This window comes from Eucalyptus grandis, chromosome 7, assembly GCF_016545825.1.
Source record: "Eucalyptus grandis isolate ANBG69807.140 chromosome 7, ASM1654582v1, whole genome shotgun sequence".
NCBI lineage: Eukaryota > Viridiplantae > Streptophyta > Magnoliopsida > Myrtales > Myrtaceae > Eucalyptus > Eucalyptus grandis.
Window position 1 is genome coordinate 59,211,006 of NC_052618.1, and position 25,900 is coordinate 59,236,905.

The 25,900-nt window shown below is 37.3% G+C and overlaps 1 protein-coding gene across 1 annotated transcript; it reads right to left on the reverse strand.

The window, feature by feature from the left end:
* Positions 1-15,444: 15,444 nt before the first annotated feature.
* LOC120296249 (cucurbitadienol 11-hydroxylase-like) lies at positions 15,445-18,734 on the reverse strand. Its single transcript, XM_039317990.1, has 8 exons — positions 18,520-18,734; positions 18,083-18,425; positions 17,732-17,881; positions 17,300-17,548; positions 16,890-16,968; positions 16,640-16,746; positions 15,868-15,983; positions 15,445-15,538 (listed from the first exon to the last, which is right to left on the reverse strand). Exons 1-8 carry the CDS (start codon positions 18,732-18,734, stop codon positions 15,445-15,447), a joined length of 1,353 nt encoding a protein of 450 aa, XP_039173924.1.
* Between the last annotated feature and the right edge of the window lie 7,166 nt (positions 18,735-25,900).

Genomic DNA, 25,900 nt, shown 5'->3' on the forward strand with positions numbered 1-25,900 from the left:
GTCTCCCAATGTTGTCATAAATGCTCCTCACCAAGATCATCTCGGAGCACTTGAGTTTCCACATTTCCCTCCTGAAACTATGTCCTTCCCAGAAAAGGAAGTAAAACGGAAATGTGAGGCTTCAAGTCCAAAGGCAATTGACTGTGCGGTTTACTTAAGCTCATCATACACACTGGAGTTTTGCATGCTTGTGATTTTTCTCCGTGATTAATTGCTCAAGTTAACTTACATGCACAGCTGCTTATCTAAAAGTTTATGATGTAGAATATAGTATGGCATATACTTCATATCATGCTTTCCCTCAGGCGAAGGCTAATTTGATGATGAAGACTGTAAACGTGCAAACCCGATGCGTCTGGGCAATAGAATTTAAATCTCTAGGGTATGATCAGAAGAAATCCTAGGATGAGAGAAGCTGAACTCGAGCCTTCAGGATCCGATGAAACTTAAAGTTACATGCACAGCAGTTTGCCTGAATTTTTTTTTTTTTGGTCAACAACTCGAAAGTTTAAACGACGGTGCAAAACATTTTTTTAATATCTACAACAGCTCGAGCAAACGGGAATTCTTTCCCTTTTTCCTGGTCCCCGACGATGAATCGTGGGAAACATTTTCAATGTTTAAATGCAACAAAAAATGGAAGGAGAACTTGAACTGACCCTGTTTCTGAGGATCGAACTGAAGCTGATGAATCGAGTCTAATCAAACAACAAAGTTTGGTGGGTATTCAAAGGCCGAGATGGATGAATCCTTTTATAGGCCAATGTCATGTTGATTTGGCCATTGAGTAAGGACCGCACATGATTCTACGTTTCCATTTGACTCAGCAAACGCTATATCCGATATCCTGTTCCAAGCTATACTAAAATAAACCAGCTGCCTCAATCACGCCTAATCCTTTTGTCCTGCTGCTGCTGATAGAACCAATGTGCATTGGAGCCGGCAGTGAACGTCTGGCGTCTTTCTTTTCTTCTCATCTTTTTACCTTTCTATTTGCTGAGATATCTTCGTTCATCTCGTTTCCATCGAGGCCAATCATTAGAAGCATCTTTACATGATCTTGGGATGACTTGCACATTGACAATCTTGTATATTCGCCTCCGGAACTCCATTTCAAGCAACATCTTGACAATGTCGATGTAATAGTACATGACTCGAAAATTAAATCTGATCGATATAAATGTTAAGTAATAGTAAGGTATAACATTTTATTAATCTATCATCTGACCTACAACGTCAAAGTGATAGTAACTAATGAAACTTTTGATAAATTTACTTCTCAAAACTAAATCTTAGCAACATAATTAGTAACATACAAGTCAAGCTAATAGCATAAGGATCATGATAAATGAAGGATTTAATTCATAATGCGAGTATATAGGCATTTCGCTTATTGTGTGTATTTAGACACGCGAGACTTTTTATAAGGGAAGGAAAACGTCAGTCGGCACAAACATGCATGCGATGAATTGATGTTGTAGCAACGTATTTTGAGCATGCTCTTCCTTTTATTGCCTTTTTTTTTTTTTTAATGTTTATGGCTTTTGCTTATGAATGCAAGGCAAAAATAAAGTATGATTTATTGACTTGATAGCTACCATCATCACAAAATTTTGGGAAAAGTATAAAAAAATCATAAACTTTTTGCATTTGTGGCAATTTAATCATAAACCTTTATCGGTGCCAATCTAAAAAGCATTGATACTTTTCGAGAGTCTTTGTGTCCGACATTCTAATACGCGTCCAACATGTTCTAACACATGATCAACGAATGTCGAAAAATCTGACATGTAATTAACTCTTTCCAATAATCTCTAACACGCAGTTTCGATATGCACAAGATCAATTTTAAAAATTTTCAATATTTAAGAGGTCAAAATGTAAATATATAGGAAAAAAAAAGGAGGCAGGGATGGTGGTTGGGCCCCCACCGCTGTCATTGCCACTGGAGGAAGTCGATGACCTCTCCGACCCTAGGTGGCCCAGGAAGGGCAACCCTTCTGGCTAGGCAAGGGCTAGCAAGGCTCACTTAGATCTAGGTGATGCCTCGTTGAGGCTTGGGCGACATCGAGCCTCGGTCGGGCCTAGGAGGGTCGCCGACTCGCCTAGGGTTGGGAGGCTCGCACCACGAGTTAAGGCTAGTGTCACCTAGATTTGGGCAAGCCTCATTGGCCCCGCTAAGGCGTTGCCCATATCTAGGCAAGCCTCACTTGGGTCTCGTTTGGGCTAGGGAGGGCCACTCCCCATAGGTCATTAGCCCCTTGACGGTGGCTAGGCATGCCATTAACAATAGTAGTGGTGTGACTCATGGTGTGCCTAACCATGATCATGCCTCCTCTTTTTTTTTTACAAAAAAAAAAGCAATAAAAATCCCATATACGATAAATAAATAAATAGCAGCAATTTAATAATTTTTAGAATTTAATTACATTTTTGTAAAAGTTTTAGGATTTGTAGTGCACGTATCTCTAAATTTAATAGTAGAATGTGGGTTGCTTATTTTTTCTTTAAGTTTTATAGATTATTATAATGGAATGTAATTGAATTTGTCAACTTAAAACAATAAATGACATTAACAAATATCGGATTAATTTTTAGTGTAAATTAATTCTAGATTATTATTATTATTATTATTATTATTCATTTGTGTTATATATATAAACATGTCGAAATGTCAAGTTTTTATTTTTGAGAAATAACGTGTCGGCGTGTCATATCATGTTGTATCGCATGTCCATATACAGTGCCAATTAATCATAAATATTTTAATTTAGTATTAATTCAGTTATTCCGATTAATTTTGGAACATAAGATACGTATGCGATGAGTTGACATAATAGCAACGTATCGTGAGCGTGCATTTTTTATTAAGGTCCAATCACAAAATGTCGCGTGTAGACGACGTGGACATAACTAAAAAAATTAAAAATTAAAACTCTCACTTTCTTGTTTTTTTCTCTCTCTTCTCCCTCCGCCGTCGACAGCTAGCTCCTCCATCTGCAATCACCACATCCAAGCCAATCGTCCATGGTCGAGCCACCCACTCTGTCATCGCGGCGGCTCGCATTCGTTGCCCGTCCATGGCCGAGCCGGCAACCCACTTCGTTGTCACTCGCGGCCACCCTTCGTGAATGAGCAAACCCCACAATAACTTGGAGCTCGTCCACTCACTTCCCCAGGCGATCCATCAAGCAAAGGTAGAGACTTTTAAGTCAATCTCACTTTGAGACTATCAATGGCGTAGCCATCGAAGCATAAGGCAATGAAGTGAAGGTCCATCACATAAAAACAAAGTTGAGATTTTTAAAGGCCATCATATATGTCTCTGTACAGATTTGGATATAGGCGTTGCTACAAATTTGTCCGACAACTCTTTTATGATTAGATGAAACTAGCAAGTGATGCCGACGCTCGTTTATGGCCATCGTTGGTGTCGTTCTTCAAGATCTGGAATTCTAGGCGCCCGCTAAAACATGACAATCCAAGGTCCATGGTGGCCGGAGGAAACCTGAAAATCCGAGGTCCATGGCCACCGGCGGGATTCATCACAGCTCACGGTGGAAATCCAAGGTCTCTAGCCACCAGTGGAGTCGTTGGCACTCGCGGAGATCTGGAAATCGAAGGACCATGGCTGCGGATGGCTGGTGACAGGGTGGAAGGGAGAAAAAAAAGAAGAGATAGATTTTAATTTTTTTATTTATGTCCACGTACAATGGCATTTTGTGATTGGACTCAACAAAAAATGCATGATTTTTTTTTTTTTGTTGGAGGTCTTGATTTATTGAGTGTGATAGAAATTGAATACTATAATCATTAATTTATTCGAAAGTTCTAAAAGGTTCTTGATTTATTGAGTTGATAGTTATTATCGTCACAAATTTTTTAAAATTCTAAATATTTTATATTTGTGCTAATAATAATTTTTTATTGATGTCAATTTAATTATAAATATTTTGATTTTGTGTTAATTCAGTCATTCTAGTTAATTTTATCTAGATTTTGTTGATATGGATATGGATCGATTAATATGACACAATGATGAAGTGGATTATTTTTAATAATATTTTAATATTATAAAAATCTTTTATTTTAGTCAAACACGTTGACATCACCTAAACAATACCGCTCTGACTTATGGAGTGCCTAACGTGATTGTATTTTTTAAGAGTGGAGAGGGATTCGTTAATGGGTCGGCAGCAGACCTTGCGTTAATTAAGACGCAAATGGTGCATCATCTAATTTTTAGTCATTCATCTTACATGCATTATATAACATTATAATGTTAAAGATTGCAAATGAAGTTTTGAATTTTGATTTTTTCGATGCTTCATTGAGGTATAAAATGAATTTAAATGGATACGCAATTACATGATTCCTGTTAAGGAAAGAATCCTCAAATTGGGGAAAAAAATTAAATTCAAAATTTGAATTTGAATTTGAAATTTTGAGAGAGGTGGAAAAGATTAAGTTGCTTGATCTTAAGATGATATGTTATCATAGTGCACCTCCTAAGTTACTACCTAAGAAGTACCAATACTTTCTTAAGCTTTTTGTGTCATGTTCGACACTTAAATACATGTTCGACACGTGTCGATATGCTTCTACACACTTCCACATGTTCGGCACACACGAAATGTCACAGAAAATTTAACATGTGATCAACTCTCTCCGATACGCATGGGGTCAATTGTAAAAATTTTGATAATTGAAGGGTCGAATATAAATATATGAAAAAAGAAAAAATGGGTAGGGATTGTGGTTGTGCGCCGTTGCTATTGCCATTGCCACTATCGGGAGGGCCAAGTGAGGTAGTAAGGCGGGGGTGGGGTGGCCCTCGTTGGCCCGTGCAATCGCCAACTAGGCAAGGGCCGGCAAGGCTCGCCTAAATCTGGGTGATGTTGCGCCCGCTCAGCCTGGCGAAGGTCGCCGGCACTTGCTTGGGGCTAGTGGAGGCCTCGCCTGAGCTAGGAGGTTTGCTGGCCATAGGCAAGAGCTAGTGTCGCCAAATTTGGGCAAGCATCACCACCATAGCCGAGGCGTCACCCAAATTTGGGTGAACCTGCTCTAAGCCTCGCCTAGGCCGGCGAGGGCTACCCTTCTCCCGCTGCCTACTTTTATGGACGAGCGGATGGTAGACTCGAAGATTGAAGATTTAGCCCTAAATAGAGCTTGGTGGTGCAACTACCATAAATTTACAAACCGATATTCACATCGGTTTTCAGAACTTAAAAAAATTGACTGAAAAAACAAGATTGAAATTCAGCCAAGGCAGTTCCTGCAGATGGGGAAAGACGCTCAAATGACTTGAGAAGAAGGCCGTCTGGAGACTGTAACGTGCAGTCTGATGATCAGAGACGCGACACGACACGACACGACACACCAACATATCAAGTTCTCAAAAATAGAGAATCCAACACGTTAGGACACGTTGTATATTAATATATATTTTTATATATACATCATAAATTATTATTTTTATGATTATTTCAATTGAATTAATTTGAATCAAATTCATAAATAAGTAAATAATTAAAAAATTCCTGAATGAATTACATTAAAAACATTAACCCGCATTTATTAATATCATTCATTGTTTCAATTTAACAAATTCAACCCTATTTCAATAAATCATAAAACTTGGAAAAAAAATAAAACAAGCGATCCATGGACTCACATGTTAGATATGCTGGAAGTGGAAAAAAATTAAGGGGTGAATTGTGTATCAAGAAAGTGGGGAGTCGGGGTTAGAAGAAACATGTTTTCTTCTTTGTCCATTTATTATTTTTATTATCAGTGTTTTATTTTTTCACACACACACACACACACACACACACACACACACACACACACACACATGTTGACATCTTATTTATTGAATTTTTAAAATTGATCTTGTTATCGGAATTATGTGTCAGAAACTCGTATGTCAGAATTCCGACTCGAGTGTTGAAAAAAGTTGACCAAGTGTCGGATTTTCCGACACTTGTTGACCAAGTATCAAGAGTGTCCAGAGTGTCGGACATGGTAATGAAGTGTCCAACATGACACGAAGGCTCCTAGAGAGGTACTTCATAGAAGTCTTAGGCTAGGTGTGCGAGGACCGCCATTATTGTAGCGAAGGGAAGAGAGAGAGAGAGAGAGTGAGTGGTGATGTCTGTTTATAGGCTAAAAGATGAAGCAGAAGAATCGATGAGAGAGAATAACCTCGGAAGACATTGCGCGTTGTTATTTTTCTTCTTCTCTTCCTTTTTTTTTTTAGGGAAAAAAATTGGTTTTTATTCCTCTTTTTTGCTTTTAGAATTTATTTTGTTTGTTCGGATAGTTTCTTACTTTTTATTTTTTTCTGATATTAACTAGATGCATTTTGATTTTGTTGCTTGCATATCTAAATTTTCATAATATATAAGTTGGATGTTGTATATTTTTATATATAATTTCCCATAATTTATGGAATTTAGTTACGATTATAACTTTTAACGAAAATAATTTTTGTTTTCACTTAAGCATAAATGAATTTGTACATTTTATGACATGCGTCCATGTGCCTATAAAAATTCCTTATTTGTAGTGCGATTTTCGGCATGAATTATATAGGTAGTATTGCGCATGATTTTAATAGCGAATGTTGATTGCTTGTTTTTTTCTTCCAAGTTTTGTGGATTATTGAAATGGAATGTAGTTGAATTTGTCAAATTAAATAATAAAAATGGATATTAATAAATATTGGTTAATATTTTTAATGTAAATTAATTGTAGGATTACTTATTTATTTGTGCATTTATATATATATATATATATATATATAATATATATAATATGTTAGAATTCTCTATTTTTAGAAACGACGTGTCGATATGTGCCGTCGTGTCGTATTATATGTCGCGTGTTTGTATCGGTCCTACATAGATTACTACATATAACGTAGAAATAGAAGAAGACGAGCTATCGGTCACATAATAGAACGACATTCTCTTCCAATAATGCTTCAAAGAGAGAGAAAGCATGGATTTTTGTTAACTTCTTCTAAAGGAGTACTTATATCAGCAAATACAAGCTCGTCTTCATGTAACTCCATATGTATGTTAATATGTACGCATGTGTACGCGGACGTGTGTTGAGTACGTGTGAGTTCAATGCGCATTTTTATCCCATTCAAAGCTTGTTTTGATAACGAGGGTAACTGACATCAATATCAATTATCAAATATCCATCCTTTATGTTTCATGATGATGGAAGCGTATGAGAAAGCGTATGCTTTTCAACGAGGGATCTAGAGACTGCTTATTAGAAAGATATTGCTATTGATGGTTAGATATCTTAATGTGTGATAAGTGTCAAATGGAAAACAACGTCGTGGAGTTTTCTGTATATTTCATTAAACTATATATGAACCTATTTATTGACTTTACAAAGTGGCTATCTATAGTAACATATTATTACAATAGAAATTACAATCAATCATAATAACTAAATTATGATATGAAAGATACTTAGAATCAGAGAAAGACACTCGAGTAAATAAATATCTAACAATGTGATTGACGATTTTTGTTTTGGCAACCACACACGAAGTACGCATAGTCTCTATCAAAATCATTTGTTCTTTTAGTGTATGTTCATTTTTTTGCTGGAGTTTCAAGTTTCGGCGTTTCTCTGCTTTTGGGGTTGAAGATTTAGCTAGTTTTTCAAGGTGGGCTCTTTTTAATTGCTGAGGAGTAGAGGAAATGCAAAATGAAATTGAGATATTTTATTCTTAGGGTTTGTGGTACATCCTCAAGATGGAGTGGAAAAAAAGAGCGTTTAAAAAAAAATAATAATATATAATCACTTAAAGTTAGAGCCTCTTTCAAAAAATGTTTTGTGAGATCATGCTCTTAGGGTTCATTTATATGAAGAAAATCAGTTTCCAAAAATTACTTTTCAACTTTCTGATATTTGGATGACAGGATATCAATCAATTTACAAAAAGTTTTCCACAAACAGAAAATAAGTTTAGATTAGGGAGAACGACTTCCCCTTTTGTTAAGAATGAAATCGTTTTTCCTAAATTGCCAAACAAATGAAAATTTTAAAATAATTTTCATAGCAAATATTTTTCTTTATCAATAAATTTTTAGTGAAAACTCATGGAAAATAAATTATCTTGAAAGCATCTAAAAATGATTGGTTGTATCCCTTCACAAAAATAATTAGACATAAATTATTTTTTTGTGATAAAAATTATTTTTTATTGAATAATTATTTTAAACAATATAAGCGATTAATTTTAGAATAATATTTTTCAAATCATTAAACAAACCGAGCCTTAGCGTTTCTTCATCTTCCGTGCATCAAGGTGAACGGTCGGCTATATGAGTCTAATCTACAAATTTCTCTTTCTTTTCCTTTTCACCCTATAACTATAAGACTAGAAGGCAAGGTGGCAATCGTCACAGGTGGCGCAAGCAGGATCGGAGCCAGCGCAGTGCTTTCTGCCACGAGAACGGCGCGTGGTTGGTCGTAGCTGATATCCAAGACGACCCGGGGCAGGCCCTACGGCAACAAGCTGGGCAAAAAAAGAGCCAGCTACGTCCACTGTGACGTCACCGACGAGGAAGACGTCCGCAACCTCGTGGACACCACCGTGGCCAAACACGGAAAGCTCGACATAATGAACGGCAATGCTGGGTCCCTGGACAGTCTTGCTGTCCGGAGCATACTAGACACGACCAAGACCGACCTGGACAAGCTCTTCGGGGTGAACGTACTGCGCTTTCTAGTCATAAGAAGCATGCCATGAGGGTCATGATCCCCACCGCGAGGGCTGCATACCCTTCACCGGCAGTGGTTGCACATCCATCGCCGGCCTTGCGACCCACGCATAGGCGGCCTTGAAGTACGCCGTTCTGGGTCTGGTGAGGAACTTGGCCACCAAGCTCGGGGAGCACAGGATATGGTCAACTGCGTGTCGCCTTACGTGGTCGCAAGGACCGGGATCTTTGAGCAGACGGAGAGGGACAAGGCTGAAATGGTGAGAGCAGAGAAATGGCTGAGCGAATTGGGCAACTTGAAGGGACAGACTTTGAATCCCGAGGGCGTTGAGCGAGCGGCCCTTCGCCTGGCTAGTGACGAAGCCAATTACGTGTGCGGCCAAAAAACTTGGTGGTGGACGGCGACTACAACATTGTCAATCCCACACTTGAGGCGATTGGTCACAAAGCATAATAATCGGAGATAGAATAGGATAAAATAAGATATTAAATCCTTCGATGATAAAGACAGACATATCTAATCCTATCAAGTGTTTGGCGCACTTCAAAGTATAAGTTAAAAATAAATATAATATTCAATTACATTATAAAATTGAAAAATAGAAAAATTCAATTAATTCAAAGCCATGAAAAAACCCTAGATCTAGGAATTGTGGCCACCTCCACAGTGGCCCCCATTTAAAACGGTGAGCACCAACATGGTCGTGCAATAGTGACGCAAATCGGTAAATCTTAGACTACGATAGAGAGGGTGCATAGCGGAATTTTAGGCAACCACCAGAGTAGTCTTTATATTGCCTCAAACCGATCGAGGTCCCAGGTTGTCAATGATACCAAAGATTTAGAGCTGCTTCATCACCATCACAATCTTCCCCTCTTCCCTTGAGACATCAAACGTAAGGATTCTAGCGTTGTCAATGAGGTGGTAAAGGTGGAGCCAAAGTTCCAGCCACTAATGTTTGAAGGGGCACAAACAATGCTTCAATTAGTTCCACAGATGCCTACAAGAAAACTTCTACCCAATTCGTCTCAAAAAGCTACTCTTGGTCATCATATTCAAGGAGTCCATAATCTAAAGGAAGGGGCACCCAATTCCTAGCACGAGAAGCGAAGATGGGAGAAGAAGTGGTAGAAGAGGGCTGACAATGAATCGGAGAGGCGAAGGCATCCATTTGACGTAAATGCTTACGACATCCAATCCGGGCTTATCCTATCCCCTTCCCCCAAATTTTTTCTCCAGCGTTTTATCTGGATGTGTCCGGGTTTGTCCAATTCGATGGACATTCCCAAACATCAAATATGATAACAAATTATCCTATCCAAATTCAAATCCGGACTACCAAATGCAGTCTTAGAGCCACCTTCGAATGAACGTAGTTAAACTTTGTGATAAGTGCATTGAAAGTATTAAAACTTATCACGAAAGAATAATCGAATACTAAAACTTTCAAAGTATAATCAAATCTTGAAATTTATTATGAAAGTATAATAGAGTTCTAAAACTTTAAAAAGTGTGATCACATCCTAAAACTTGTTGAATTGCTCTAATCAAGTCCTCCGATTGATTGCATTTTTGAAAGTTTTAAAACTGATTATACAATCATGACGAGTTTAATGACTTTATTGCATTTTTTTTTTAAGTTTGATAACTTAATTGTACTTTGTGATAAGTTCTAGAACTCGATTGCAACTTTTGAAAGTTTTAAGATTTGTTTCGCTAGTTTTGGATTACGCAATGAAATATTTTTTAGCTAGTGTCATAAATTTATTTTTATTAAAGAAAACTCAGATTCTGTGTTAACTTTAAACAGAGAGAGATTTAAATACGAACCAGACTATATATCATATAATCTCAAATCTAAAGAAGTCGCTTGATACGCCTAACACGAGCTCAATACCAACAACAATCAATGTCTAAATCTAATGAATGGTGTCATCTAAACTCACTTTAACATAATAATGAAAGCCCATTAAAATTAAAGGGGTTTATACAATATTGAAGATGATTCGACAATGTTGGATGTTAACAAAAACACTTAGAAAACACTACTTCCTAATAGGTTCAATGACATAATGTTAAAATCTAATCGACGATGCTAGACGATGAGGATTACACCTAGTAGACACTACTTTTAGATAGATATAAGAACACAACTTTAGAATCTAATCGACGATACTCAATAATGGTAACAACACCTAGTATGCACTGCTCTTAGATGAGTATGAAAACACAACGTCGGGATCTAATTGACAATGTTGGATAGTGGGTTAGCATTGGAATATAAACAAAAGTACTACTTGGGATATAGATGCTCATTAAAATTGAATTTACGATGGGAATCTTAAACTACAACTAAGCTAGACTAATTAAGGATAAAAGTAAGATAAAAAGTAATTTTTGTGTGTTGTTGAAGGCTCTTTGTTGGATTGCCTATGGTATTTATAGGCCAATTTGGTAACCGGCAGTCAATTACTTCCTCCTCAAGAGTCAAAGTTTTCACGTTCTATGTTGAACCACCTTATTCACATATGATTTCTGGCTTATTCAACAATACTTTTATGGTCATGGCTTGTCCAACAAGAATTAATTGCTCCACTTGAGTTTGACATCCTTTTAACTATTCTGGCCTTAATTTACCATCAATGTTATGTCTTCAACATCATCTCTTGACTTTGACATGTGGCAACCAACTACTTTGTCATAGAATTATGTGTCTTTGCTTGTATGTCCATCGAAATTTAGCCTAAGGATTCTCAAAGTCCTTGGCTATCCTTTGTTTTCACAACCACTATGGGTTGAGCCAATGTAAATTACAGCCCACATATAGCAACGATGGCGATTTTAGAATTTTATGCCCTTAATCAAAGACATGTTTGTAAGGGTATTTTTTGGATGTCAATATATGCCCCTTTAAAAGAAGTAAAGTGGGAGTTTATTTCTTTTAAAGGAAATACCCCGTTCGCGCACAATCTGCTATGAATGATCATTATACATTTCTATTCTCTGACATGTCTGTAGCCGATACGAATCAATGGGTCCTATTGCATCTTGACACCTCACTTCGGCTTCTAGTAGATATCCTTAATTTTGAATCGGTGTCTTCTACTCTGAATAGAAGAATATGCCTCATCGTCTTCTTTTGTACTTTTGTCTTCTTTCTTAAACTCTAAACCCTCCATATTCTGTTCAAAAGTTTTCCATGGCTACTGAAGCTTCCAAATTTGAGCCCGAATCTTATATCTTGAACTTCAATCGTATTCTTCACACCAAGGAAGCCAACTATTATCGATTTCAACTATTGGGCATTGTAGAGTAGCATCCAAAATCATTGCTCCTTGGGCCTACCTTGTTAAATCACAATCATGTTCTATCATCTCTCAAGCCTTGTTTTTCAACCAAGAGGAACGAGAAACTCCCAACATAGTATTCCTTTGGACATTTGCCCCTACCAATTGGAGCTTCCCTCTATTTGAAGAAAGCTTCCACGCTTGGTACTTATGATTGCAGGATGATTTGCCCACCCGATTGACATGGATGGATGCGGGCATAGAGATGGCACTAAAGGTTAGCATGTTGTCTCATGACTTCAGTAGGGGATTAGTGGGTTCTATTGTCCGCTTTTGGTCTCCATCTACTAACTGTTTTTGTTTCCCTTGGGGACCCATGACTATGACCCTTTTGGATATTTTTACTATCTCTAGGTTTGTCCCATATGGTATTCCTATAGATGAAATCGAAGCCCTTGAGGACTTCTCCATTCCAAATAGTGTCCTTCTTTATGGGACTTTTTATTTTTATTTTTATGAATACCATAAAACTTCAGGTCCTACTCATCTTAAAGAACAAGCTGCCTTTTTTTGCTTTTTTGGCTTTCGAAATATGTATTCTTTAATCAAGCCCTCAAAGTCACAAAGGATTTCTTTAGACTTGTTGCTAACCTTGCAATGGGAAAGAAAGTAGCTCTCAGTCCACTTGTTTTAGCTGTCTTGTATAGGAGTCTCACCCATGCTGCCCTTTCGATGATATCCAAAGAAAGCAGAGTTCTATCTAGTCCATTCTAGATTTTACAAGCATAGATGGCTCTCTATTTCCTCTTCTTATTCAGCAAAATTCCTCTTGCTCTTCTGTATAGTCCATCGTTGAAATCTAAACAGCCAAAACCTCAAAGCTTGGGCTGTTGATTACATACTTTATTTTCTAGGAAGGTCCTTGATGACACTTCTCCATTTGTTTATTAGCTCCAAGAGATCTTAAATTTTGACTACGCACATGTCGAACTCTTTCCTTATGAGGCTCCTGAGTTCTATTACCTTTTCTATGCGGATACTTAGTATCTGGATGATTTTGATGCATTTTGATTGTGTGTACTTACCCTAGTTGACCTTCCAATATGGTTTTGTAAGAATGAAAGATTCTACCATGGGTTTGAAGCCTATTCTCCATCATACTGTGCCAAGCAGTTTGGTCTTTATCAGGGTATACTTATGCCAATCGCTTACTTCATGGAGTATCCCTTGATAAATAAACAGAAGTACAACTCCAAGAAAGACAAGCCCTTTGTCTGTTGCTCTCAGATAACTATGACAATGCATGATCGATTCCCTAAACTTTGCAGTTTTTCTAGTTTTGTCGTCTATCTATTATTTCAAGTTTAGGACATCATGGAATATTATCGTATAGTCTAGAAATTAAATTGAACATGTACTAAAAGTTTAGGGACAATATTACAAATTTGGTTAAAGTTGAAAGACTATATTGAACAAATTAAAAATTCAGGGATGATGTTGTACAATGGGCCAAAGTTTAGAGACCATTTATGTCAATTTCCCCATAGCATGAAATTAGAATAGATAGCTAAACATCTAGAATGTTTATTGTCCGATCATTTTGTACGAGGGAAAATGACACAAAATGAACTTTGAATTATGGTCCAATTTCCTATGTCGTCTTTGGAACTTTTTAATTTATTCATTTTGATCTTTGAACTTTAACCAAATGTACAATGTTGTCCCAAAATTTTATATTACTCAATGTGATCCCTAAATTTTTATACATGTTTGATCAAGGAAAATGTTCAACATAGTATTTGAGCCTAAATTAATGGAAGGATAATATTGGAGATGTTCATATAATTTAAGGAGTAGATTGAACATTTATCGAAAGTTCATGGACCACATTGAGCAAATTAAAAGTTAAAGATGACATTATATATTCAACTAAAGTTCAAGCATCACAGTGAATAAATTAAAAATTCAAGAACAATATTGCATATTCGGCTAAAGTTCAAAAATTATTTGTGTACCTCCAATAGACTTCTATCGGATTCATTCCAATCATATTTTGTACCCAATTGGCCCATTGCGTCAAGTCAAACCCCTTTGTTAAAATAGAGGTTGGGTCCTTAGATGCTTTAGGCTCCGTTCATTTAACGAAAAATGAGGTGTTATTGCTAGAAGCCATTTTCTAAGAAAATGACAATATTTTCTGATGTTCTATTGAAACTTGAAAATGAACTAGAAAATATTTTATATCGTTTGATGTGGAAAATTTGATTTGATTTTCCACCATGAACTCCTTTTTTTTTTAAAGTCGAATGTTAATTATTTTTTTCTTTTTCTTTTCTTTTAATTTTCTTGGCCTCCTTCTTTTTAGGTCAATTGCTTGCCACGGTGACGGTGATCGCTAGAGGCTCATGCTTGCCAATCGGGTGAGCTTGAGGTTGTAGGCCTTGCTAGAGCTTGATGAGCCTCGAGCTCACACGAGGCTAGTGAGCTTAACGACTTGCTAGATCGATGAGCTGGAGGCTCACACTTGCTGATCTGGTGAGGTCAACGAGCTTGAGGCTCGCCTGTGGCTGGTCGTTGGTCATTATCATGGCCTATGACCGATTGAGATAAAGGAAAAAAAAAGGAGAAAAAAAGGAAAAAGAGAAAAATAGTCAAAAATTAGAATTTTAAAAAGGATAGAAAGGAATAAAAGAAAGAAGAGGGGGGCTAGTAGGGGTATGAAATAAGAGAAAGTGAGTGAAAGAAAATGTTTTCTTCTACTTGAAAAAGCTTAAAACATTTTCCTCTATTTTAGAAGTTTTTTCTATTAATGGAAAATGCTTTCCTAACCTGTTCATTTTCCTTGAATTGAATGCTGGAAAATTTGGAAAATATTTTCTTGAAAGTTGTTTTCATGAAACGAGCAGAGTTCAAATGTGTACATCATTTTTTGGAAGTGGACCAATTCAACCAAATTGTTAAACCTCTTACAATGTCAAATTGGGGTTGTCATAATATTCCATCGCACAAACTTGGAGCATTTTCGAAGAAAGAGAAGGAATGACTTCCTCCCACAATTTGTATATATTAATGAGGTTTTAGGAGGAAGATTAATGGAATTTGAGATAAATATGCTATCGAACACTTTGGCTCTTCCTCTCAGCCATTAAATAAGACTGCTTGTTCGTCCGGGTATACCGTTAATCTCCATCTTAAGACTCTCTTGGCCTTTGAAAATACTTAAAGGTGGCAAGAAAAGTATTACCGACAAAACATATTGCAGACTGGCAGAGAATATTACAGGATTAACAAAAGCTGAAAAGAATCAGTACAAACTCAATAATGCATTATGACATGTCTCTTAGATAATTATCTTTCGACAACGCGATCGTTTCGGACAAGGACTTCCTTGCATACGTATGAGCGCTTATTCTTGAATCTTAGAGACCTTAATATGAAAACCACCTCCGAAATCCAACATGGGAGTCCGTGCAACTTCTCCTCCCTTTACCTTTACCCACCTGTGTGAAACAAATTATTAAGCTAAGGAAGAAATTTAGGAAAATGCAGAATATAAGGAGGAAAATTGAAGACAAAATGTATCACGCGCCATGATAAGCAATTGCTATATTATGTGCTCCTTTTTCATTTGTGTGACTCTATATCCATCCTTTTCACTTGGATAGGGATTAAGAAACCACTTCGAGTTGTAAGGAATCATATCTCAACTTTGCAGGTAACTGAACAAAAGATCGAAAACAGTAAAGATGTGATGACACCTGGGCGCATCAAGAACATTGTTTGTAATTTGAGCATCATTTCATTGTAGCGTTTACCTATACTTTGTCACCAGAACTTGGAGAAATACAGCATACACAGCTTTGGTAAATTCAGCTCCAGCGCATGGCCTCCCACCCCTCCAAACGGTATATAATAATTCGCTCTCACTTTTTCGATATCCTGTTGCTGTTTATGTAGATGCCGATGCAGGAAAGAAGAAAGAAGAAATTGTTTTAGTCAGAAGTAATGAATCAAATTCAAGCTGACAAGCCAAATGTATAGGAGATATCTTAATGGGTGTGAAGGGTGCTCAAGGAAAAGATGCACCGCCTCTTTTCTTTAGGAATTTCAGATTCTAATAAGTTACTATTAAAATACATAGATAATTTTTTATAATAGAAAGAGTGTTGAAATATATGATTAATAGATTACCCCATCTAATACTATCTAAAAATATTTAGGATGACGCTTATCTTGGAAAATCAAGGGAGATACTTATCTAGGAATACCTCCTTGCTAAGCCTATAAATAGCCAAAGCTCTCAATTAAGAAAGTGAGCTTGGCTCCCATAAGTGAGTGTGTGAGAGTGTGCTTGGCACGTAGGCTTGAGTGAGCAGTTCTTCCAACCGATAATGTACGAGAGTGCCTCTAATAACAAGAACATGCCTTCATTAAGTGAACTTTTTGTCTTTCTCAACAAGTAGTATCAGAGTCATGTTTCAGCACCCAACAAATGGTACCAAAACCATGCTTTAGCATCAATAAATGTGTCTCGTCACGGTTATCTGCTTATTAGCAAATCGATATTGTGAAATGAGGTATGCATGAAGATCAACCGTTACCTTCCATCTTGAGGGATTAAAGTGTAGGGGGTCTACAAAAGCTTCTGGGTTCAGATGTAGACCAGTTTGAACCATGATAATCGTCCAATCTTTAGGGATTATGTATCCTGTCAAACAAAGATGAAAAATCATAGAGTTTTGTGTTTTTATAAGTACATGGTCCGAGACCTAGTTCTGATGTATGTCATGCATGTGTTTATAGCAAGACCATCTTAGTCTGACTTAATGAAAAATAGATAAGAGACTTTACCATTCCAGTGAATGTCTTTAAGTGTTCTTCTAACAATGCCGGGCGAAATGCTAGCCAATCTGAACGACTCATTGATCACCTATGTATAATTCCAGCAGTTAATTATATATAGTCTTCAACTATATAGAGAAATTTCCAACAAAAGAAGAGGGAAAGAAGGAATCTTCTTGACTCACTTGCATCGTGTAAGCCATTGATTTGTATTCTTCCCACGTAATTTCTTGAAATCCTTCGGTTGCGAAGCGCTTCCTCATTTTCCTTCTAATGGAATGGCAGCTTTCTCATGAGTGATTTCAAAGAGAGACCATCATCCATTCCAAAGTGAGAGTGTGCAAATGAAACTTGGTCGCAAAATTTCGGTCACTAATGTATGGATTAATTAAATTAACAGTCCAGGGCAATTAACTTACAATTAGTTCTTGAACCGCTCGAGGGCTTTCTGTGATAAGCTTTATGGTCATGGTTAAACCAGTGGAAACTGTTTCGAGGCTAGCAACCATAAGCGCAACCATCAGGTAGGTAATGAAATCACGCGTGAGAAACGTCTGAGTTTTCATGTCCTCCAGGAGATGGTCAAGCAAGTCTCTTTTGCGTATTCCAGGTGATGCAATTCTTTCGGTGATCTCCCGTTCAATGATGTTCAACAGCTTCTTTTGACTCTGCCATTAAAATGTAATCTTTTTTACTTCAGTTGCATAAGTACTTGACACAACAAATTCATGTGAGCCAGGTATATGCGAGCCAATGGATCATGTTGATCTCTGAAGGGTTCCACTGAAAATATTGGCTCTCACGCATTAACTAGAGCCAAAGAAGGATGGCGATAGAATCAATGTTTTCACCTTTAAACTCTCGTGAAAGGTCGTGCCAGGAATGTTTATTGGGAGAGACATAAGACCTTGATAGAGTCTGCTGATGTCCCCCGTTAGATTTTCCCCTGTTCTCTCGGCATCGTAGCTAAATAAAAGTTCTGAAGTCAAATTAAATATCATCTGCCAAATACACAAGCCATTAATGTGTTATCGTAGGAAATGGGTGTAATCATATTGGTCGAACGAATGACACCTAAACACACTGATAACCATGAGAAAATATAGTGTTAGCGTTCAAATTCTAAATATGACTTATGTTTTGATACCATAAGAATTATGTGAGACTATTGTATGTTCTACCTAAATATAACAGATTCTTACCATGGCACAATCACGTTTCACGTCTACAAATTCTCGAGTTGACCAAGCATTTAAGGTTTTCTCTGCCATGGCTTGAAGTTGAGGAAGGAGCTTATCTTTGAGTCTCTCAGGACCAAAGTGATTTAGGATCACATTAGTTACATGTTTGTGTATGTACCCAGTTACATTCGTCTTAACTTCTAAGTCTGTAGTAGTGTCATGACCTAAGAGCTTGGCAAATGCATCTAAGTACCACATTTCTACTGATTTCCCTTCTTCAAGAAGAATGAATCTATTGAAATCAGGATCTGCCGATATCACTGCCGGTCGACCCACCACGTTCGTTTTGAACAACGTTCCGTACCTTAAAAAAAAAGAAGAAGACAAAATCAAGGAAGTCAGACACAAAACCACACACATGCCCCCTGCATCATCACCATACAGTCAGGTCAGAGTACCTTTTAGTCCTTTTCTTGAGGAAAGGAGGTATGTCAACGGACTTGCTAGGCATGAAGAACTCAATGGTCTCTCCTATGAGGGGAAACCCCATGGAACCAGGAGGGAGCTTTCCACCACTAGAACGAATTCTCCATTTGTACTTCCAGTGGGAAACTGCGATTGCAATTAGAGCCATAAGGCCCATCACGATCTCCAAGTTTGGAACAAACCACATCGTCTAGCTTGCAAGCAAAAGAAGGCGACTTGTTTGTAGGGGTTTCCCCTTAATTTCTCTGGAGGAAGTGGCAAGCAAGAGGAAGCACTGGAAATCTGCGAGCAACGAGCGTTCTCAATGAGCCGCTCTAAATACTAATTGCCCATCCCTACCATGTGGCATCTCTAAGATTGAAATAATCAGAGCGGTTCATCAGTCGCTAAGGAACATATTAGTGAATTATAAAAAAACTAAACTCGAGGATCGTCCTGCGCTAAGGGAAAGTCAACCCCACCTCGCTCAAGATAAGAAGATATGATTAATGGCAGCTTTTAACTTCAATTGCTGATGTAGGAGATAATAATAGTAGAAGTGTCAAAACTTTTGTACGGCGTACACTTAAGGCCAAAACTTATTTTTTGTTTACTTAAGTGTCACTTCCGGCCAAATGTCCTATATGGATTTAAAAAAAAAAAATTGGAATTTTTTCCTTTTTCTTTTTTTTTTTGGCCGGTGAGGGTTGCTAGTGACCCTTGCTGACCATGAAATCCTTGCCTAGATTGGGCAAGTGTCACCTTGCCCTTGGCCACAAAGGCACTAGGCAAGGCCACTGAGGCCTCACTAGCTATTGATGAGGCTGCGAGGGCCTCATTGGCTTTGGGCAGCCTTGGCGAGGGTCCTGCAACCTTGCCCACTATCGACAAAGACACCTCAACACTCACACCTAAGGCCTTCGCGACGAGAGTGAAGCAAAGGTGAGAGCCCTCGCCAGCCATAGGTGAGGCCTTGACGGCCTCGCCTAGATTGGGCAAAGATTTTGTGATTGGTAAGGGTTGCTTGTAACCCTCGCTAGTCCTAAAAAAAAAAAAGCAAAAATAAAAATTCAAAAATAATAAAAATATTTAAAATACTAAAATAATATGTTTTGATGATCATGTCAACTTTTTCAAGGGGTAAATCGAAAATGACACTTAAGTGATCGATTTTTCAAATTTATGACATTCAAGTGAATGAAAAAAAAAGTTTTGACACTCAAGTGAGTACCATATGAAAATATTGACACTTGTACTGCTCTTATCCCTTTATATAGTGATGTCGCTAGCTTTCTTATCTTCATTTGTCTTGAATTTTGATATCTATTTTAGTCTACCTGACCCTTCCATTGCTTCTGTATTCGTGAAGAGCATCGCTTGTCTAGGAGGGCCAGTTCGAGGGCTTAATTGACGCCATTGAGACATAGAGACTTATTTTTATTTTTTATTTTCAATTCGAATTTTTAATTATTTTTTCATTTTTCTTTTCCTTTTAATTTTTCGTTGCCTCCTCCTTTTTTGGTCAGATGCCGGCCATGGCGATGGTGCTCGCTAGAGGCTCACGCTCGCCAATTATAAATTTTTTAATCACGCGTGCAATGCAACAGAAAATGACGTTGACAAATAAAAATAAAATAAAAAGGAGGGACAAATTATTTTATTTTAGTTCCCACTTCTTTTCCTCTCGAGAAAAAAAGAAAGATGAGAAGGGGCAAACGATCATAAAAGTTTCCGTGCCTTCCATTAAAAATATTACGAGAATCATACGATACTCTTCCTGTTAGCTTGATCGATACCACGATTCTTATTTTATTTCGCAAACTCAAAACTATATGGAGTTGCCCTCCCGTTACTCTGAATTTGACTTAATACTTACAAAAGGATCATGATAAATAAAGATATTAAATTCATAGTTTGAGTATATTGGCATTTCACTTATTGTGTGTATTCGGACATAGACTTTTCATAAGGGAATCAGACAACACAAATATGCATGTGATGAATTGATGTAATAGCAACACATTGTGAGTATGCTCTTCCTTTTTCTTTTTTTTTTGGCCTTTTTTGTTGTTTATGGCTTTTGCTCATGCATGTCAAGGCAAAGATAGAGTACAGCCGTCATCATCACAAATTTTTTGAGAAAAGTGTTAAATAAATCCTAAATCTGTTACATTAATATAAATTTAATCATAATTTTTTTATTTATGCAAATTTAATAATAAACATTTTGAGTTGGTGTCAACTGAGTCTTCCGGTTAATTTTGATTAAATTTTACTGACGTGGCACGGTTTATACTAACGTAGATAATTTTTAATAATATTTTAATATTTTTTTGAATCTTTTATTTTATATTTTGTTTATATTTTCTTTTCTTTTCTTTCCCTTTTAATTTTTCTTTGCCTCCTTCTTCTTTTGCCCAGCCACGGCGACAGTGCTTACCTAGGCTCATGCTTGCCGATCATAAAATTACCACGCATGCAATGCAACAGAAAAGGACGTTGCCAAATAAAATAAAATAAAAAATAGGGATAAATTATTTTTTCAGTTCCCACTTCTTTTCCTCTCGAGAAAAAAAAAGAAAGAGGCTGATCATAAAAGTTACCGTGCCTTCCATTAGAAATCTTATGAGAATCATACGGTACATCTTCCCGTTAGCTTGATCGATACTGGGATTCTTATTTTATCTCGTAAACTCGAACCTATATGGAGTTGCCCTTCTGTTATTTTGAATTTGACTTAATACTTACTAAAGGATCACGATAAATAAAGGGATTACATTCGTAGTGCGAGTATATCGGCATTACAATTATTGTGTATTCTAACATACGAGACTTTTTATAAGGGAAGGAAAACGTCGGACGGCAAAAGGAAAATGTCGGACGGCACAATTATGCATTCGATGAATTGATGTAATATCAATGTCTTGCGAGCACACTCTCCTTTTTTTTTTTTTTTTTTTCTTTTTTGGGTCTATGGCTTTTGCTCATGCATGCAAGGCAAAAATAAAGTATGATTTATTGACTTGACAGTTGTCGTCATCACAAATTTTACTGAAAAAGTATAAAAAAGTCATGAATCTTTTGCATTAGTGTCAATTTAATCTGAAATATTTTTATTGATACCAATTTAGTTTTAAACTTTTTGATTTTGTGTTAATTTAGTCATTCCGGCTAATTTTAGCTAGATTTTGCTAACATGAACACCGATCGGTTGATGCGGCATGCCTGATGCTGACGTTGAGAACGTTTAATAATATTTAATATTTTTAATCTTTTATTTCATATAATATTTATATTTTCTTTTCTTTTTCTTTTTTTTTTCCCCTTCTTGCCCTTCTTCCTCCAAATACTACTCATTGGACCTCACTGATCGACCGGCGGACGACGGCCAGCAAGGTCGAGGTCGACCTTGCCAGAGGTCGTGAGGTCACACCTACTGGGCTCAAGTGGGTTGGGCAAGGGCAAGCCTTGCCAACCGAATGCGATGCCTCCCACATGGCCTAGGCAGCCTCGTTGGAGCTAGCAAGGTTAGGCCTTGCCCATGGCCGCAAGGCTTGACCCTTGCCCATTCGACGAGGGTGAGCCTCGTCGCCTAGCACAAGGCTACCCTCATGGCCTAGGCGAGGCTCAACCTTGTTGGATTTAGTGAGGTTGGGCCTTACCTAGGGGTGAGCAATGGTCTAGGTCCGACCCCGGACCGACCCCGGACCAGCCCAATCCCGCTGGTCTCGGTCCGGTCCCTGGGACCGGGTCGGTCCTTGGTCTTGAAATTCCAAGACCAACACCGTACGGGTTGGTCCTCGGTCCTAAGAGTTTTGGTCGGTCCAACCCCGGACCAACCCCGTATATTATATTATATTGTATTATATTATATTCAAACCTAAGTAAAATGTCCGTTATATTATATTATATTGAGATGTTCTATTAATAGCACTAATAATAATTTCAATTTAAAACTTTTTGTTGAGTATTAATTATATGTAGTTTGTTTTGTTTTCAGGTGTTTAGAAGTTCAAGTGAATTAACAAGATGTGAAGTTATATATTCATGGTTTATATTAAGTATTTTGACTTTTTATGGTTTAATTGTACTAATGAATTTCAGTTGCACTTTACTTTTCAATTTGTGTCAAATGATAGAAGTTTTTGAAGAGTAGAGTAGTACTGTAGTGGATACAGTGATTTGCTAGTCAAGTGGTGTGAAGCTCATTTTTTGGTTCAGTGAACTCTACGTGATTATGAATATTAAAGATAAATGATTACAGGAACTTTCCATCTTGTCCCATATCTCGATGAGCGGTTAGTAGGTACGAAATTTTTATTATTGTGTCATTTTAGATTTGCTAAATATGTATTAGTATTTATAGTTTAATTGCACAATGTCGTATTGTTGATGGATGTGTAATTTGAATTTGTAGGTTTGCTTTTTTAGGAAGTATAAAAATAAGACGAAAAAATTATCGATCGGGCCGGGTTGATCCTGGAACCAGACCGAGCCCATTGGGTCGGTCCGGTCCTTGGTCCTAGACTCAATAGGGTCGGTCCTCGGTCCTAAAAATTGAGGACTGACACTGTACGGGTTGGTTCTAGGGTTAGGGGGTGGCTCGGACCAACCCGGACCATGCTCACCCCTAGCCTTGCCCATGGCCAGTGAGGCTACCCTCGCGACTTAGATAGCCTTAGGCCAACCTTGCCAAAGGCTGGTTGAGGCTCGACCTCATTAAATCTAGCGAGGTTGGGCCTCACTTGTGCGAGGTTGGGCCTCACTTGTGGCTGGCGAGGCCAGTCATCGCCTCTAGCAAATTGCCAAAGTTTAGCAACCGTCTAGAGGAAGGAGGAGGAGAAGGAAGAAAGAATAAGAAAAGAAAGGAAAAAATAAAATAAAAATAAAAATAAAATAAAAATATTTAAAGTTGTTCATATTAGCAATAGTTGTGCCACATTAGCCAACCGATATCCAGTTAGCAAAATTTGGCCAAAATTAGCTGAAATGGACTGAATTAGTACTAAGTCAAAAGATTCAGGATTAAATTAGCACAAAGTGAAAATGTTTATGACAAAATTGATATCAATAAAAGGTTTAGGACTTTTTTGACACGTTATGATTTAATATAAAATCAGACACCCATTTTAATTCATTTCTAGATTATGATCTAATATGTAGAAAAACTATATTTCTTAACATATTTGATTTTGCTTCCTTTTATTCTTAAATGTTTTTAAATCACATGCCATGAAATATTAATTTGGTTTGATCTAAATTATTTGTCACGCACCATGCGTGTACAATTGCTTTAAGACCGGGAAAAAAAAAATAGAGGTGTTATAATTGCAGTGTTAATTAAAACAATGGAATAAATTCAGAAAAATGGAAAAAAAAAAAAGGAAAGAAAAAACAAGACAAATTAAACTTCTTGCTTATTTATAAACAGGTTTTGTCAAGCAGAAATTTTTTATTGCCCACTTGGACTGAATAATTTCGGAAAAAACATACTCTTTTCTTTAATTACAAGAGGCCCAAGTACATCAAATTTCTAATTAAGTGACCTCATCATAAATTTTATTTCAAAGAAGGAGCAGCTTCTAGTGAAATTTCCACAATCTTATTTGCTTTCCGTTGCGAGCGGTGACAACTTTCTTCATTCCCACGGCCAATCACGTGATCGGAGGCCGAGCAGCTGTGGGAGTGCTGTCGATCCGAGCATCTTCTGAGAGCCTTCTTAACTTTCTTTTCTCTGTCCCTCCTGAGGAAGCAGTTGATGATGCCGGTTGGTCCATGATGTAACTCGTAACTAGTTCGCCCGTGCTTTGATCCAAACCACGCATCACGCCGTCTATGCCACCAACAACCGGCATCGACGTGTCATGCTGCATGTGTCCGAACGAGTACAGCACATTCGGGCTCGCTCGTCCTTCCCACAGAACCCCCATTTTCCTGAACAATTAGCATCGAATTTCGAGACCAAATAAAGCCCACATACACTCTACATGTTCAGGAGTGCGGGACATTCTTAATTTCATAAAGGTAACAATAGCAGAAAAAGTGAGTCATGAACTCTTAAGTCTCTGAGGTCCCAACAAGATGCATATCCGGAAGCACAGCCAGCAGATACTAAATTTGAACAAGGGTTGAAACACAATGTCTTTATGCCTGTCAAAAATAGATTAAATTCAAGTAGGTTAGTTACGGTGCAAGCATTTCCCGAAGCAATCTATCATATCCGGCTGAAGGAAGGAAAAGAAACTCGCGTAGTGTAGACAAACAATATAAATTTGACTCATGATATGGCGAAGGTTTGATGTTTAAGTGCACATGCAACCTAAAATCGTGCAGCAACGAGGAAGATAAGCAATCATGAGACCACTTCGACCATATTCAGACTCTCGAGATGGTGCCATGAAAATCGGTCATGACATTCATCAGTATCACATCGCAAACCAAAAGAAAGATCCAACAAATGATTCCTACACAACCATGGCCATTGGACTTTGAGTCAAGATTGGAGGACAACGTGGGAATGAGATGATGTATTTGTCAGGACGTCGAGGTTTCCCATGAACAAAAGATCGTGTGTGTGATCCAAAAAGACAAGACCAAGTCTCCTAGGGCTTCTAGAATATTCCTAGGGTGATACATAAGTTTTAGAGTATTCTTGGTATAAATGCCAGCAATTGGTAGATAGGGAGATGCAATCTCCATCGTTAAATTGAAGATAAATCTACAGTTATTATAAAAGGGACTCTTGTATAAATAGGGGTTCTTTCCTTCATTTGTATTCACCAAATATTCTAACAATAAAAACATTTTCTTCTGAAAATCCACGGAAATCTAAGTCGCTGCAAGGTTCCAACCCCAAACAATCGGCCTATTGTAACTTATTGATCATATAGATATATTGTAGAGTTTTGAAGGGACCATTTATTTGTCATTAAAAACATAACTAATCCGCCACAAAATCGCGGTGTTCAATGCTCGTTTATATATTTTTCTACATAATAAGGATATCTGCATTTATATGCGAAAAATTAATGAATCAAGAGATATTTTTCTAGATAATCGCTTGCAAAAGTAAATGAATGGAAAATATTTTTACGAAATATGTATTTAGCGTATATTGTGCTTGATGATATAGATGCTTCATAAATGGTATAAATAATTATTTTCAACAAAATTTTTTAATTTATATTTTCCAGAAAATAAGTGGACCATGAATAATTTTTTTGGGCTAGATAGAAATAGTATGAGTTTTCTTTTTTCTTTTTTTCTTTTTTTTTTAAAGGAATAGTATGAGTTCTTGGACAGAATGACCAAATTTGTCCAATTCTTCAATTGGGTCAAATCAATTTGGGCCGGCTGATTTATTGGCCCATATCG

Bases quoted from the DNA above. Each gene is read 5' to 3' on its own strand.
- LOC120296249 (XM_039317990.1), bottom strand. From the start codon at position 18,734: ATGTGGTTTGTTCCAAACTTGGAGATCGTGATGGGCCTTATGGCTCTA. The intron at 17,882-18,082 runs GTAAGAATCTGT...TGTATTTGGCAG, and splicing joins TGAAACGTGATTGTGCCATG to ATGATATTTAATTTGACTTC. The intron at 16,969-17,299 runs GTAAGTTAATTG...AATTATACATAG, and splicing joins GAGCGGTTCAAGAACTAATT to GTGATCAATGAGTCGTTCAG.